This window comes from Budorcas taxicolor, chromosome 4 (genome assembly GCF_023091745.1).
Source record: "Budorcas taxicolor isolate Tak-1 chromosome 4, Takin1.1, whole genome shotgun sequence".
NCBI lineage: Eukaryota > Metazoa > Chordata > Mammalia > Artiodactyla > Bovidae > Budorcas > Budorcas taxicolor.
In genome coordinates this window covers 32,318,053-32,335,453 of record NC_068913.1, presented here as the reverse complement: position 1 = coordinate 32,335,453, position 17,401 = coordinate 32,318,053, and the positions used below count along the sequence as shown (strand labels likewise).

The window sequence follows — 17,401 nt, the reverse complement described above, 5'->3', positions numbered from 1 at the left end:
ATTTAATATAAAATAATGTGTAGTCTTCTGTTTTATAACTTTGCTTTCAAAAAATTACATTACCAAACAGTATATCTCTCTCATAACTGAAGAAATTGCCTATAAGCCTATTACCACAGTTTTAAGTAACAATGTTACCAATATCATATCGTGAATATGACTGTAATACTCTACACCATAAAAATTTCGTAATAATTCAGTTATTAGTACACAGGTTAGGCTATTGTGGGACAGTCCTGTCGATTGTTCTAGGCTACCAGAAAACAATCATGCTGAAAAAAAGAAGCAATCATTCAATCGCTGATAAAAAGCAGCAATCATGAATTCATTTTTGCTGCTTCAATTCATGATTGCTCCTTCCTTTTATCAATGTATGAATCATTATACCTGTAAGAAATATGAATTTCTTTTTCACATTATCTTTTCAGTTTTTTTTATGTCTAATGTTGGTAATACATGTGTTCTGTACCATGTAAGACGATATTGATATAGGTACACAATACTGATGTAGGTATTGAGAGATGATTCATCTTATAGAGACGGCAAACTCGCAGGATCAGTAGAATACAGTCCTGTAAGCGTGTTTTTTTCTTCCTTATGATTTTTCTTAATAACACTTTTTTCTAGCTTACTTTCTTGTAGGAATATATTATACAATACATATAACACACGAACTGTGTATCCATTGACCACTCACTACTGCAAGGCTTCTGGTCAAAACTAGGCTATTCTTAGTTAAGTCTGAGGGGAACCAAAAGTTAAACACTGATTTGAGACTATGAAGGGGGTCAGCACTGTTCAAGGAGCAACTGTCCTAGCAAGCAGGAGAAGCCAATGAGTAAGGGGACAGAAAAGGCAGACATGTGAACCAAAACACCATCACACAACCAGCAAGCTGCCGAGCGTAAGCCCACAATTCCTGCTGGTTGGTTATGGAGCCCTCAAATCTTAAACTAATCTTGACCAACCATGAGTTTTCACAAAGCTTAGCTGTCTGGTAAGGCTAACTTTGGTTTTCTATTGTCCTCCTGTCTTATTTTCTGATCTGTGGGGATTCTTCTGTGCATCAGTGTGAGACAGCTTTCTTTGCAAGAAAAATAATGTAGTAAAAATGCATATTTTTATAAAAGCAATGTTTACAGAACGCTGACTAGGCGTCCAGGCACTGTGTTTTAAGGGAGTTCAAAATGCTGTTCTCACATGCTCCAGATAAAGAAACTGAGTTGTGGGCAGGGGACAACCTGCCCGAGTTGTCAGAGCTCATACAGAGCTGTCAGCTGACACTGACGCTGAGCAGTCTGGCACCAGGGCAGCCTCTGCTTACCTTGTGTGGCCTCCCATCAGCCCAGGTGCCACTTAAAATTGTCCTTTTGTTAGTTACTTACTCTGTGTGGGTTTCAGAAAATGTTAGTTGTTAGGCCTGTCCCATAGATACTTTCTTTGAAATAAAAGGAAGTATCTCCTCAAAATAACAATATCATCAAGGTGGCAGAAAACTATATACCAAGATTTGCGCCTTGTTAGTGATGTGACGTGGCAAAAGATAGAGCTTTGTTATTCCTCTTAGGGCTACACTAATGGGTGTATCCCCAAAATTGCTGTTGTTAAAAAGCAGCATCACTGTAAACATTTTGTAAAGATTTCCTAAAAACTACTCACTAAAAAAATATCAACACAAGGAAAAAAATTATACAAACAGAAATGTAGATCTAACCATCTTCAAGGCAAGTGAGATAAACACGTGCTGGCGTTTTTTCTGGTAATATCAATTATAACTACTGTAAAACTGTTGGTGGGAAAGCAATTGGTACAGCCGCTATGAAGAACAGTGTGGAGATTCCTTAAAAATCTAAAAATACAGCTACCATATGATCCAGCAATCCCACTCCTAGGCATATATCCTGGGAAAACCATGGCTCAAAAGAATACACGCCCCCCAGTATTCACTGTAGCACTATCCGCAATAGCCGAGACTTGGAAGCAACCTAAATGTCCATTGACAGATGATGGATAAAGAAGATGCCATGTGCAAATAATGGAATATTACTCAGCCATGAAAATAATGAAATAATGCCATTTGTAGCAACATGTGATCATACAAAAGTCAGTTAGAGAAAGACAAATATCATGTCATATCACTTACATGTGGAATCCAAAAAATGATACCAATGAACTTACTTAAAAAACAAAAACAGGCTCACATACATAGATAACAAAACTTAGGGTTACCAAATGGGAAAGGGTGTGGGGAGGGATAAATTAGGAGTTTGAGATTAACATATTGACATTACTATTATTTAAAAAATCAGATAATCAACGACATGTTGTTTAGCACAGGAAACTATACTCAGCATATTGTAATAATCTATAAAAGAATTTGAAAAATAATATATATGTATATATGTGTAAAACTAAATCATTTTGCTGACCACCTGTAACTAACACATTGTCAATCAACTATATTTCAATAAAAAGTACTGTAGAAACTACTAAATATTTAAAATCCGCTTGGTTAGCTGCTGCCGAGCAAAATGCAAAGCATTAACTTTTCTTCTTACAACCACTGTTCTGTTACATTTGGACTTTATGTTAACATTCTGAAGCAAAAACGGCCTTAAAGATTTCATAAAGAATTGGACTCTAACTACAGTAAGGAAACACAACAGCGTTCTCTTTCAAACCCTTATTATGTCAACCACAACTGAAACAATACTAGAAGCTTCCCAGCCACATCTCATTTTGCCCAGCTGACATGCTTAGTGGAACTTAACTGCAAGTGTAAAATTGGAAAGAGAGAGAAAATATTTTGGGGGGAGACAGTAAAGCCAGAAATTGGTAGTTAAAATCTTAACTTTTAAAGCAGTACATATTACCTTAATTTTTAAACTTCATAGATAAATAAAAGTTATCTTCCAGGATGAGAATAAAGGTCATTTAACTTCTGGTTTCCTTGTCACATCGGAGCTAAGAGCTTTTTTATGAAGACAACAGATTCTGTCCTTCAATCTTGAAAGAGTCAAGACTGATTCTCAATACGTGCTTCCTTCCTAAATATTCCATTAGAGGTCTGTAAGGTTTACCTTGATTTTCTTCTACGTCTCACTTCCTATGCAATATTTATGTTTTTTCCTAAATTTGTCTCTTTTTCAGATTTCTTTAATCTGTTGCCATATGAACCACATACACGTCACAATTTTCTAGTGTTCTTTCATCTAAAGACTTTTCTCGATACTTACCTTACATACTTCAGTCTCCATGTAGAGACACTGTAAATTTTAGAAAGCCTTCCATCAGCACTTTGTTTTAATTTCTATTGAGTGCTAACTCTGCCACGGTTTCATAGTCTTGGCTTCCAGGGCCCTTCCGGCTCATGGCTTTGCTGGGTCCTGGTCTTTAGAGTCTGCAGGTATTTATTCCCCAGGACACAACAGTAACTGGGCAGAGTTCATCAACCTGGACCTATAGTAGAAACAATTTTCTCCCTAAGTACACAACCCTATCATTTTTTTTCTTCGGCCACGACTCTTGCTGCAGTTTATCTTCATCTGCGTGTCACTGCAGGACTGTGACAGCCAGTCAGCCCTCCTGATGTCACAGTGATTAAGTGCCTGCTTTATGTGAAGGGATTGCAAAAGGTGATCTAAATATAACAAGAACTCTAAGATGATGCCCCACCCTTGGAGAGCTTATAAGGGCAGAAGCTGATGCTATATTTTTCAGTAGACAAGGTACAAATATGCTGAGACTCGAAGAAACAATACATGACAATAAAGAGATAAAACTGTTTAGAAAAATAATTGTCATGTTAAAATAGAATCCATATGAATGGCTGTGAGAAAAGAGAAAAGGTAGGAGCCTCTGTAATTGAGATTTTCCTCCACATTCTTTCTTGCCATGATTTCCAAAAGTCTGAAAGGAAGTCCAGTAACAGAGAATATGAGAGACTAGTGCACAGCCACTAAAAATGGCATTGCTGAAATCTGTTATTAAAGTAAAAATATTTATGATTCCCTGCATTTTGAAAAGGCTACAAAAAGATTGCAGAGTTCAGAATATGTCATTTTTCGCAAAGAGAAATATGTATGCATATGTAGTCAAAGAAAAGGACTGGCAGTATTAAAAACCACAGTAACTTCTGAGAGACGGCATGACGGGCGGTGTTATTTTATAATAACAGGCTATATATTTCAGCCAGCAGCATCTCAGTTTCACCCAAGGGCTCGTAAGAGAGAACCCTGGGCCCTGTGACTTCCCTGTATTAAAACGGTTGACGGCGTTAGAAGACACTAGCAGCTTAACCACCATCTGACCAATGTATTTGAATTTTAAGATCAAAATCAAGCAATTATCTCTGACAAAGTCTGGGTCTGTTCTTTTGTTTTGCTCGGCAATCTTCAACGAATTGTGTCCACGATTCTCTAGCTGTGTTTCCACTGACACGGAGTCCTCATTTCACTTTGGGGATGTCATCTAAGTTTACACTTTTCAGACTCTCTTTTTTGACAAGCAAGTTCAACTATTCATACACTATACTGCATTTCATCAGTTCTATGATAAACATTCTTTCATGTTTTAACACCTTTGAAACTAGATTATGTTATATAATCAACAGCGTCCTAATCTTTTGGCAGTGTTTTCCTTTGTTGATAAACAATGGTGTGTCTGGTAATTGGTGTCTTATGCTTAATGAAAAACAGTGCATAAACTGTTATTTATTTCAGTCAGATCAATAAAGTGGGCAGCTGAACCCAACCTATATAAACAATGGTAAAGAAAAGAAATTCTTGAATTAACTGGTATTTTTCACTTTTCACTGTGGCTTAATTTTGAATCAGTACTTCACAGGTCTTCCCAAACTTGCTCTAAAGGTAATGAAAGAACAATGAATTCAAGCAAAGATCAATAGTCAAATGTCCTAAAACTGACCTTGACCAAGGTAAATGTCATTATTCATTAGTTTGTTATTCAAAGTTTATAATTCAGTAAGCTGAATATGCAAAGAATGTGACTAGTTAATAGTTTACCTGAATCAGAAAAGAATGTATTCCCTCTTTTCATCTAATAGTCTTACATTATTCATTAAGTTAAGTCACTCAGTCGTGTCCGACTCTTTGCGACCCCATGGACTGTAGCCCACCAGGTTCCTCCATCCACGGGATTCTCTAGGCAAGAATACTGGAGTGGGTTGCCATTTCCTTCTCCATACATTATTCATTACTAACACTTTTTTTTTAAATAACTTCTTCGGAACTAACCTTAAACGCAGCTTCTAGACCATTGCAGTTGAAGAAAGCGTCACAAAGGACTGTCCCAAGCCTTCTGTCAAAATCCAGAATTTTGGACTTAAACACAACATAATCACTTTCAAACTCCTATAAAATTCAAAATAAAATATTAGTTTTCAGGAAAGAATCCAACAGTGAAAATATCAATCATAAAAGCGTGACACCTCTCTCTTTTTCTCTCTGAATGATTTTTCATAGTAGGACTCTAGGAAAGAAACAGCTGTATCTGACTAAGTGTTCAGTGACAGCCCTATTTATAGAGCAGTGAACATCTTTAGCACTGTCAGCTCACGTTTCCACAATGCCTTCCACTGGCTCAGACCCCAACATCAGAACTTTGGCCTACTGATCCACCCTTCCCCATGCTATTTTGATTATAAATTTAAAAAGCAAAGCTTTACAGGAAAGAAAAAGGAAAAAAAATAATCTTGCCTCACTATAAATTTAGTACATCTAGAGTTTAAAAATAAAGTTTTTATTTTGTTTTTTTTATGGAGCAGAAAACCTGCCAGGAACCACTATTTCTTCAAGTGAGAACTAAAATCCACAGGTCTGTCTGTAAGAAAACATCACTGAGATACAGACATAACGTAACACTCCTTCCCATTTCCCCAGTTTCTTACTAACAAGCGGTTAACAACCCCCAGTTTCCTCTTAATACATAAACACCCACTCTTATAATTACAAAGAATGAAACAAAAACAAGATAACCATCATCTGCATAGCATTCTAACTCAGTCTTCAGTGAGGCCCCAGAAATTCAGAAACACTTTGGGCTTCCCAGTCAAGCCACCTAGGAGTGTACACCCACACTTAATGGGTGCCCTTTGTTACCTCCACAGACTGAGCCTTTTCTATTAATAATACTAACAGGAATAATAAAAACAACGACAGCTAACATTTATTCAGTTCTATTTTAAATGTTTTACATTATTAGCTCAAGTTTAACAATATATAATGTAGGTAATATTTTTCCCATTTTATGGGCAACAAAATAAACTCTGAGAAGTTTATGTCCACAGTCATACCACTAGTTAACAGCACGGCCAGAATTTAAAACCAGGTAACCTGGCTCCAGAGCCCACACTCCAACCATGATTTTGGATGTTTCTATGAAGGAATGCACCTTATGCTAAGTTTAATACACACTAGAAACTAGCCTAACAGCACAGTTCCAGAGCACTGTGTATCACACACAGCAATGTCATGTTTAGCATCAAGAGGAAGTCTCCACTTTTGAAGTAAGGCCAAGCAGTCTCCTCATTCAAGGATCACTGACTTTCAAAAGTAAACACAAATGCCCAGCAAGTTGTAACAAGCCTACCTTGCCCCTCTTCTCAGAGTGGCAACAAGGAACATACAACTTAAGATCCTCAAACATTATTTGAGCCATTAACAAATAAGCAATATCTCAGTTCAGTTCAGTTGCTCAGTCGTGTCCGACTCTGTGCAACCCCATGGACTGCAAAAGGCCAGGATTCCCTGTCCGTCACCAACTCCCAGAGCTTGCTCAAACTCACGTCCATCAAGTCGGTGATGCCATTCAACCATCAGGGAAGAACAAATACTTATTTCCCACAACGGATCTCTTTCCCAACCTCTCCTTGTCAGCTCAGCCTGAATTCAGAATTGCTGACGGGACTTTTCCCCGGGAAATCTCCCAGATAACTCAAATTTATTATATACAAAGGCTTCCCTGGTGGCTCAGATGGCAAAGAATCTGTCTGCAATGAAGGAGACCAGGATTCAATCCCTGGTTCGGACAGATTGCCTGGAGTAGGAAATGGCAACCCACTCCAACATTCTTGCCTAGAAAATCCTAGAGGAGCCTGGCGGGCTACAGTCCATGCGGTTGCCAAATGGGAACTCATCCCCTCTATAAAGACACTCCTCATTCTATAAACCCTAACAGAAACTCTGGCAATCTCTTTGACTTCTTCCTCTCTTGCTCAAGTGTTATCTGTCTTTTCTCCTATGTATTCTCCATCGTCCAGGCATCCCCCTCATCTGGATCACCATTACCACTTAGCTAGACTTCTGTTTACCATATTTGAACAGCTCTTTTTACCTTTAATCTCATCTCTCCCATCATTCTCTAAACTGCAATCTAAACAAGCTTTCTAAAATAGAAATCATATGTCACTCTCACACTAATAATCTTCCATGTCTCAGGACAGAATCCTTAACTTTTTAGGGTGAAGTCTCACAGTCTTAGCCTGATCTACAAGGCCCTTTGTGATATGAACCCTACCTACTCCTCCTGACTCTTGCAGTGTCTCTCCCCCTTCACACTCTCGGGTCTAGCCAGGCCTGCCTTGTCACACTGGTGCTCTGTGTATAACACAATTTTCTCTCATCACTTTCTTTCACCTACTCCTCACCTGCTTCATTTCTATTTATTTTTGCAGTTCCATTTATCTTTCAGGCATTGTCTCAGTTTCCCTTTCATCTCCCCTGGAAAGGGGCCCTTCACAAATACTCCCGTGGCACACAGCACTTTTCATACCCTAGCACTGAGCACACTGTATAACTGACTACCTGGATTTTCGCACTGGGTTTTAATCTATGAGGATAGTACCCAGGTTTCTTCTCACAGTGACAGTACCAATATTTAACATTCCTAGCGCATAGCTGTTTCTCAATACTTATTAGAGAATAAACAGGTGCTACTCAAAACCATTTTCTCTATATTCTAGAGACTCCAAAATTGCCCTTATTAGTAACATGAGAAATTCTGACATTTTAGGTAGAGAAATATCATGGTCTAACTTAGCTCTTAATAGGCAATCAAGTTGCTGTCTGAAGAATAGACGTGATGGAGCCAAGACAGGGCCTGAAGGAGGGGTTTAGGAGCAAAGCCAATAACCTGGCTCAGAGATGAGATCTGTATATATTTTCAGGGTGATATATTCTCAGGGTTTATATGACAAAACCTGATGCTTATCATGAGAAAAGAGTAAGATCATGGATGGCTCCTATATTTTGCACTAAGCAATACACCATATGGAGTATTTTTGAGTTGAAGAATACAAGGAAGAATAGGCTTGGGGAGAGGCAAAGCACGCTGGTGATGTCTATTAAATATACAAGTGGAGATGCTGAGTAGGCAGCCAAATATACGCTTTGTGTTTGGGATACAAGGAGGCCCTTTCCATTATGTATAATGTCCTTGAGGTTTTTGGTAGATGTTCTTTATCAATTTGAGGAAGGTCCCCCTATTCCGATTTGAGAATTTTTTTCCCATCATGAATGGATGTTGAATATCGTCAAAAACCTAATGCATCAAAGTTTTTAAATTGGTAAACTATCACAAAGGAGGCAAGAATGTCTTTTTGACACATGGTGCTGGGAAAACTGGACAGCTACATGAAAAAGAATGCAATCAGAACACTCCCTAACACTACACAGAAGAATAAACTCAAAATGGATTAAAGACTTAAATGTAAAGCCAGAAACTATAAAATTCTTAGTGGAAAATATAGGTAGAACATTCTCTGACATAAATCTGTATCTCTATCTTTTTGGATCTACCTCAGAGAGTCATGAAAATAAAAACAAAAACAAATAAATGAGACCTAATTAAACTTAAAAACTTTTGCACTGCAGAGGTAGTCATAAACAAAATGAAAAGATAACCCGAAGAATAGGAGAAAATATTTGCAAGTGACCAACAAGGTATTAATCTTCAAAATATACAAACAGCTCATATGGCTCAATATCAAGAAAAACCCCAAACAATCCAATTAAAAAAATGAGCAGAAGATCTAAACAGACATTTCTTCAAAGAAGGCAGACAGATGGTCAAAAAGTACATGAAAAGATGTTCAATATCACTAATTATCAGAGAAATGCAAATCAAAACTGCAATGAGGTATCACCGCCCACCTGTCAGAATGTCCATCATCAAAAAATCTACAATAAATGTTGGAAAGGGTGTGAAGAAAGGGCACCCTCTTATCCTGTAGGTATGAATATAAATTTGTACAACCATTATGGAGAACTATACGGAGAATCCTTAAAAAACTAAAAGTAAAGTATGACCCAGCACTCCCACTCCTGGGCGCATACCTGGAGAAAATCATAATTTGAAAAGATACATGCACACCTATCCATGCAGCACTATAACAGCCAAGACATGGGGGCAACCTAAATGTCCACTGAACAAGGAATGGACAGAAAAGATGTGGTGCACATATACACAGTGGAATACTACTCAGCCATCAACAGTGAACTGATGCCATTTACAGCAACATGGATGGACCTGGGTATCCTCATACTACGTGCAGTCAGACAGAGAAAGACAAAAACCATATTCTATCACTTACAAGCGGAATCTAACTTTTGAAATGATACAAATGGGGAATTCCCTGGCAGTCCAGTGGTTAGGACTCCATGTTTCCACTGCAGGGGACACAAGTTTGACCCCTGGTCAGGGAACTAAGATCCGGCGTACTGTGTATGTGCTTAGTCACTCAGCTGAGTCCGACTCTTTGCGAACCCATGGACTGTAGCCCGCCAGGCTCCTCTGTCCTTGGGGATTCTCCAAGGCAGAATACTGGAGTGGATTGCCATGCCCTCCTCCAAGGGATCTTCCCAACCCAGGGATTGAGCCCAAGTCTCCCACATTGCAGGCAGACTCTTTACCACTGAGCCACCAGGGAACCCCAAGAACACTGGAGTGGGTAGCCTATCCCTCCTCCAGGGCATCTTCCCAACCCCGGAATTGAACCAGGGTCTCACGCATTGCAGGTGGACTCTTTACAGGCTGATCTACAGGGAAAGCCCACATGTGCAGCCCAGCCAAAAAAAGGGATACAAATGAACTTATTTACAAATCCAAAACAGACTCAGAGATCTCAAAATCAGACTTGTGGTTACCAAAGGGGAAACATGAGGGGAAGTGATAAATTGGGAGATTGGGATTGACATATACACACGCCTGTATATAAAATAGATAATAGCGACCTACTGTGTAGCAGAGGGAGCTCTACTCAATATTCGGTAATAACCTATATGGGAAAGAACCTGCAATATATATATATAAATGATACTGATCAGTGCAGGGTTGCAATGAACCTTCAATCTCTAAAGAAACAAAAACAAGAAACCCCAGTATCTGGCAAGCACAAACGAAAAAATGAGGTGTGCCTGTAATTCTTCAATATTTGGTAGAATTCTCCAGTGATCCTGGCATCAATATTTTCTTTGGGGGAAGTTTTCAAACACAAATCCAATTTTTCTCACCCTCACAAGAAAAAAAATTTTAAGTATCTGTGATGACAGATGTTAAGTAAACTTATTGTGATAATCATTTCATAACATACTTATGTTGTACACCTAAAACTAATATAATGTAACATGTCAATTATATCTCAATTTTCAATATTTCATATTGGGTGAGTTATGGTAATTTGAATTTTTTGAGGAATTGTTTCATTTAATCAAAGTTACCAAATTTATGTATAGAGGTTATTCTTTTGTTTTTTGGTATTACCCATTACTCTTTTGATATCTGCAGAACATGTAATGGTAGCTCTTTTTCACTCCTGACATTGGTAATTTTCTTTTCTTTGTACTCTTAGTAGAGTTTTATCTTTTCAAAGAACTAACTCTTAGTTTCACTGACTTTATTATTTGTGTTCAATGTTACTGATTTCTGCTCTTCCCTTCTGATTTTTCCCTTCTTTCTGATTTGTATCTATTTGCTCTCATTTTTTTCTGGGTTCTTAGGGTAGAAACATTACTGATTTGAGATATTCCTCTTTTTTAATGTATGAATTTAGTGCTATAAATTTCCCTCATAACTGCTTTAGCTGTTCCTACAAATTTTGAAATACTGTATTTTCATTTCATTCATTTTCATTCAGTCCTCTATGTTTTATTTCCCTTGAGACTACTACTCTGATTCACAGAATACTTAGAAATGTGATCTTTAGCTTTTAAGTGTCTAGAGCTTTCCCTGTCAGGTTTCTATTATTGATTTCTAGTTTGATTCCACTGTCATCTAAGAACATACCCTGTATGATTTCATTCCTCCCACAAGCAGTGAGTCAAATAAGAAATCACCTGGGAAATTAAGAATAGCTTGACATAAATGGGGGAAAAAAAGTCCAACAAAGTCAAACTTAAGGAATACATCAGAAACAGTATTAAGAGAAAAATTATAAACATATACATTAAAACAGGAGGATCTTAACTGAATAACCTAAGTTTACACATTACATGAATTGAAAAAGAACAAACTAATACCAAAACTAGCAGAGGAAAGGGGAAAAAAAATCAAGATTAAAGTGGAGATAAATGAAGTCAATAACAGAAAAACAGAAAAATCAACAAAACCAAAAAGTTTATTCTTTGAAAAAAAATGAAATTGACATTTAGACTGACTAAAGAAAAAAGAGGGAAACTAAAATTACTAAAATGAAATCTGAGTAATTACTACCAATTTTACAGAAGTAAAAAGAATCATAAAAATGTTTTATGAACAATTGTATAACAAATTATATAACAGATGATATGGACAAATAAAGAAATACACAACCTACCATGACTGAATAATGAAGTAACAGAAAAAGTAAATAGGCCTATAACTAGTACAGAGACTGCTGCCAAGTCGCTTCAGTCGTGTTCGACTCTGTGTGACCCCACAGATGGCAGCCCACCAGGCTCCACCATCCCTGGGATTTTCCAGGCAAGAACACTGGAGTGGGTTGCCATTTCCTTCTCCAATGCATGAAAGTGAAAAGTCAAAGTGAAGTCGCTCAGTAAGTGTCGGACTCTTCATGACCCCATGGACTACAGCCTACCAGGCTCCTCCATCCATGGGATTTTCCAGGCAAGAGTACTGGAGTGGGGTGCCATTGCCTTCTCTGAGTACAGAGACTAGTCATCAAAAAACTTTCAAAAATAACGAATAGCCTAGGACCAGACAGCTTTCTGGTAAACGCCACCAAACACTTAAAGAAGTATTGACGCCAATCGTACTCAAAAATCCTCTTCTGAAAAAGTGAAGAGGAAACACTTCCTAACTCATCTTATAAAGCATGTATTGCCCTGATACCAAAGCCAAATAAAGACACGACAAGAATATTAAAGACAGGGGTCCCTTATAGATAATGATATAAACACTCTCAACAAAAGCTAGCAAATAGTATCCAGCAACATATCAAACCGATCACACACCATGACCAAGTGGATTTATTTGCAGAATGCAAAGATGGCAAATGGAATCAATAACAGACCATATTTACAGAATGAAGGAAAAAGATCCCGTGATCATCTCAATTGATGCCGAAAAAAATGACAAAATTCAACACCCTTTAATGATAAAAACACTCAAACTAGAAATGCTACAGGTCATCAACATGATAAAAGGCCATCTAAGAATATCCCACAGTTAATACCACACTCGATGGTGAAAGGCAAAGTAGTCCCGGTAGGCTCACGAGCGGGACAAGGATGTTTCACTTCCACCACTTCTATTCAACAAAGTATGGGAAGCACTAGCTAGAGCAATTAGGTGAGAAAAAGAAATAAAAAGTAATCAAACTGGAAAGGGATAAGTAAAATTGTCTCTGTTAATAGATGACATGATTTGACATACAGAAAACTCTGAAGATTCTGCACTGAAGATAAAACATGCAGCAAAGATGCAGGGTGCAAAATCAACATGCAAAAATCAGTTGTACTTCTATACATTAGTTACGAACAACGAAGCTGTTCATATAGTTTTGTTCATATACCTTACAAGATATACAAAAAATAGCTCTATATTTACCAAATACCTAAATGTAAGAGCTAAAAGTATAAAACTCTGAGGAGAAAATATTGGAGAAAATCTTTAGGACACTGGATTTGGTAATCACTTCTTAGATATGACACCAAAAGCACAGACAACAAAAGAAAAAATTTGACATCATCAAAATTAAAAACTTTTGTGCACACAAGGACAGTTTCATGGGTATCACTATCCAATAACCCATGGAATAGAAGAAAGCATTTTCAAATCATACATGGGATAAGGGAGTAATGTCCAGTATTCTTTTAATTTTTTTTTTTTTTGGCTCTAAAATTCCAATTTGTTTTTATATCTTCTATTTCTTTGGTGAAAATGTCTATTTCTTCACTGAGGTTATTTTTTATTTGTTTCATTATGTTTCATCATAATTGCTTACTGAAGCATTTTTAGCATGGCTTTATAAAACCTTGTCAGATAATTCTAACATGTCTTAGCTTGATGCTGCCATCTATTAGTTGTCTCTTTTTGCTCCGTTGAGATCCTCCTGGTTCTTAGTATAATAAGAAATTTGTCATTGCGGGGAGCTCCTATTATGGCTGAGTGTACCAGTAGGCCAGACATGAATATCCTGTAGATGACTAAGAAGAAATTTATGTAATTAAAATTTTTAAATACTACATACTGTAATAGCAAAAGAATAAAGAGTTAAGGAGACAAGAACAGATCTGAGAACTAATTGTAGAAACTGGAACACAAACTAGTACAGATTAATAATTACTTTCAAAGTGAATTTTAGATCCTAGAGTAATGATGGGCTAGGCATCTAGAGCAACCTTCCTACTTCAAACTAGCAGGTAGAAGGAACACAGCCACAGCATCTTGGGTCCCTCCACCTCAGGGTACAGGTCCTCAGCCTGCTGCTGCTGCTGCTGCTAAGTTGCTTCAGTCGTGTCCCACTCTGTGCGACCCCAGAGATGGCAGCCCACAAGGCTCCCCCGTCCCTGGGATTCTCCAGGCAGGTACACTGGAGTGGGTTGCCATTTCCTTCTCCAATGCATGAAACTGAAAAGTGAAAGTGAAGTCGCTCAGTCGTGTCTGACTCTTAGCGACCCCATGGACTGCAGCCTACCAGGCTCCTCCGTCCATGGGATATTCCAGGCAAGAGTACTGGAGTAGGGTGCCATTGCCTCCTCCGGGTCCTCAGCCTGAGTTCCCCCAATTGCCCCAGATGAACTTATTGACTTCTTTTCTACGAGGATGCAATGAGAGAGACAAACACTAAAGAGCGAATATGGCACAGCAAAAACATAGAAAATATGTTTTTGCTAACTCTCTCTAGGCTGAGAGTTCTGAGTTGGAACTTCTGTTTCACTCCCTGAGAACTGTGTAATCTCTGGTAATTTACTTGCCTGTGTGGTTACTCTCAGGGTTACAATAAGAATTAAGCAGGAATGTGTATAAAGGTTTGGCACGGTGTCTGGCATCCAACATTTGTTCAGTAAATATTAATAAACTCCAAATAACTGACTCTAGTGGAGCCAAGGGCTTACTTTCCAGAATATCCACCATCCTTGTGTAGCTATCTGGGGAATTTTATTTAATAAAGCCACACTTCAGAATGTTGGTTGAACCTAACCGTTGAACCTAAAGGCACCTGCCCATCAGTTAAACACAAATAGTTAAGAAAGCATTCCTCTTGTCAAGTTCAATTTAATACAGTATCACTGTGTATACTCCCTAACATCAAACTTGCTAAGAGACTACAACTTAATGATTTCCACCACTAAAAAGAAATGATAATTATGCAACATGATACGGGTGTTAATTATCATTACAATGGCTTTTAAAATATATAAATGCTTCCAATTAGCATGTTATATACCTTAAACATCTCCAATATTCCATGTTTCAATTAATTAAGAAAGCAAGTCTCTCCCCATAATTGCCTAGATCTCAAATAGTCCCATAGGAAGAAATCAAAGCAAATGCCTAAAGTGACCTTTATATTCAGTATTAATAATTCAGAAACCCAAGGACACATTAATGGACACACCTGAGGCCCCCCCTCTTCTGTAAACAGACCACAGTGGCGGAACTTCTGATAAATAAAGGCTCAAAGCCTGCCTGATAGGCTTGAGATTAATGGAGAGAGAGAAATCAGTAACAGCATTTCTAAACACAAACTAGCAGTCACTGTTTCTTTAATTTACTGGAACAAATGTAAGCCACTTCTACACCGAAGGGCAGGAAGGCTGACAAGACACACAGGATGGCTGCATCCACACTGCTCGATGGGCAGCAGGGAGCACAGAGCGGGTGCGCAGCGGGAGAGGAAGGGTGTGGGCTGGGCATGTGTCAAGGAAGACAGCACTATGAATATATGAGTTTGGAGGCAGTTTGTTGGCTACAGTATTGTCTCCTAAAAATTACCAACTGATTTCATTATCAATTTCAGTGACTTCCCTGGTGGCTCAGACAGTAAAGTATCTGCATACAATGCGGAAGACCTGGGTTCGATCCCTGGGTTGGGAAGATCTCCTGGAGAAGGAAATAGCAACCCACTCCAGTACTCTTGCCTGGAAAATCCCATGGACAAAGGAGCCTGGTGGGCTACAGTCCACGGGGTCGGGCAAAGAGTCGGACACAACTGAGCGACTTCACTTCATCAACAAAACCAGAACACAATGAACTCAGCTGTTCAACAAATGAACAGCTTAGTCAAGCCAAAATAAATAATCATTGGAATATTCTGAGGCAACACTGACAACCAAGACACATTAAACAAAAAGAAAGGTCACCTTTGACATAAGCATACCAATTAACTGAACTTTTAGTTAATTCACATTTTGATTTCATGGAATAACCAAAGTCAAGATAATCAGACCAGAGGTTGAAAGGGAACTTCGAGGGAAGGCCATATAGATGTCTCCAACCTTTGGAGATGAGAGGTAAGCCTTGCCCTTTTCAATTACAAAATAAACAGGGCTTCAAAATACTAAATACAAATACCAGGCAGATATATATATCCAAAATATATATAAAATATGTATTTGTATATATATTAATGGCATGCTGAATACCTACCAGGATTTGTAATCGTGAGTAAATCAAGACCCTCCTGCAACTCGAAGGCGCCTGAGGGTTTGCACACCATGGGTCTCACACTCCACTCACTGCTCAGTTGCTCAGAAGAGCTAAACCAAGCCCCGCCAAGAGTTCCATCCTGTCCACATTCCCTGAGTGCCTGCCAGGTGCCAGGCATCTTACCAGGCTCTGGGGAAGAGCTCAGGCTATTCATCACCACAGATCCGGGTTTCTCTTACTTTTCCACAAATTAGCAGGACACACAATGGCTTATATTAACTCCACTTCCCAAAAGCTATCAACAGTTCAGAGGGATTCACTTTGCAGACCATGTTCTTACAAAGCTAACACGCTGTACTTGTACATTTCAAAGAGTCAATTATTTGACCAAATATAAACATAATAGTGAATAAATTCACATTCCACAAAAAACAATGAGAGTGAGAGCTAATTGTTACTTTTTGGTTTTGGTACCTGGACTTCACTATCACGGCAAAACACTAAAATGAAGCTATTTTTATCCCAGAGCTGCAGGGACGTTCACAGGGAACTCCTGGCCCCTAACCTGCTGTCAGTAACAGAAAACAGAAGTAGCTTAAACCTGAAAAGCTTCCCTCTTTTCCCTGAGATTAGTAATATGAAATTAACAATTATCTCTTAAGAATAACAAAAAGGAGACTATATGATGTTAATAATATATGCAACAAATGAGGTGAAACTAAATATTCAAGTAGATGAAAAATATACTTAATGGTTCAAGAAAAGACTAAAATGAAACATGCCAGTTACACAGACACCAGATAATCGGATCAAGAGGAGTTAACACGGTAAGTTTTCAATACACATCAACAAGAAACAAATCCAGAGGGAAGGCCACTGTTGCGTTATTAGAAATAGTTTAAAATATTCCCAACTGAAAATGCAAAGGCCTAAGTCTAACCCCTGATCTATCATGAAATAGATGAGAGAATCCAGGCAAGCCATTTTGCCTTTCATCCGAGAGAGGCTGGACTGGAGAGAACCTATTATCACTGTGACCTACTGTCCTTCCCAGCTTTAAAGTAAGATCTATGAAATGAAAACACAAAGCTACAACATTACCATGTTACTGTAATCAGATGGGTCATACGTGCGCTGTTTAAAAATCTTCCAGTGTTTCATAAATTCTTCACTCATCTCACAGATCTGTCCATTTAAAATCGCTCCCTTGGTACCGCCAAATTCAAGCCTTTCCAGCTTTTCAAATTCCAATATGGTGACAAATATATCCTTTGAAAAAACACAGTAAAGATCT

General features: G+C 38.2%; 1 protein-coding gene across 1 annotated transcript in view; it reads right to left on the bottom strand.

Moving 5' to 3' along the window:
• DNAH11 (dynein axonemal heavy chain 11) overlaps window positions 1-17,401 on the bottom strand; it is a 355,953-nt gene that overhangs the window by 315,716 nt on the left and 22,836 nt on the right. The window contains exons 8-9 of the mRNA XM_052639247.1: window positions 17,209-17,376; window positions 5,256-5,372 (exon numbers count right to left, since the gene is read on the bottom strand). Coding sequence (XP_052495207.1) covers window positions 5,256-5,372; window positions 17,209-17,376 — 285 coding nt within the window. The remainder of the gene's footprint in view (window positions 1-5,255; window positions 5,373-17,208; window positions 17,377-17,401) is intronic.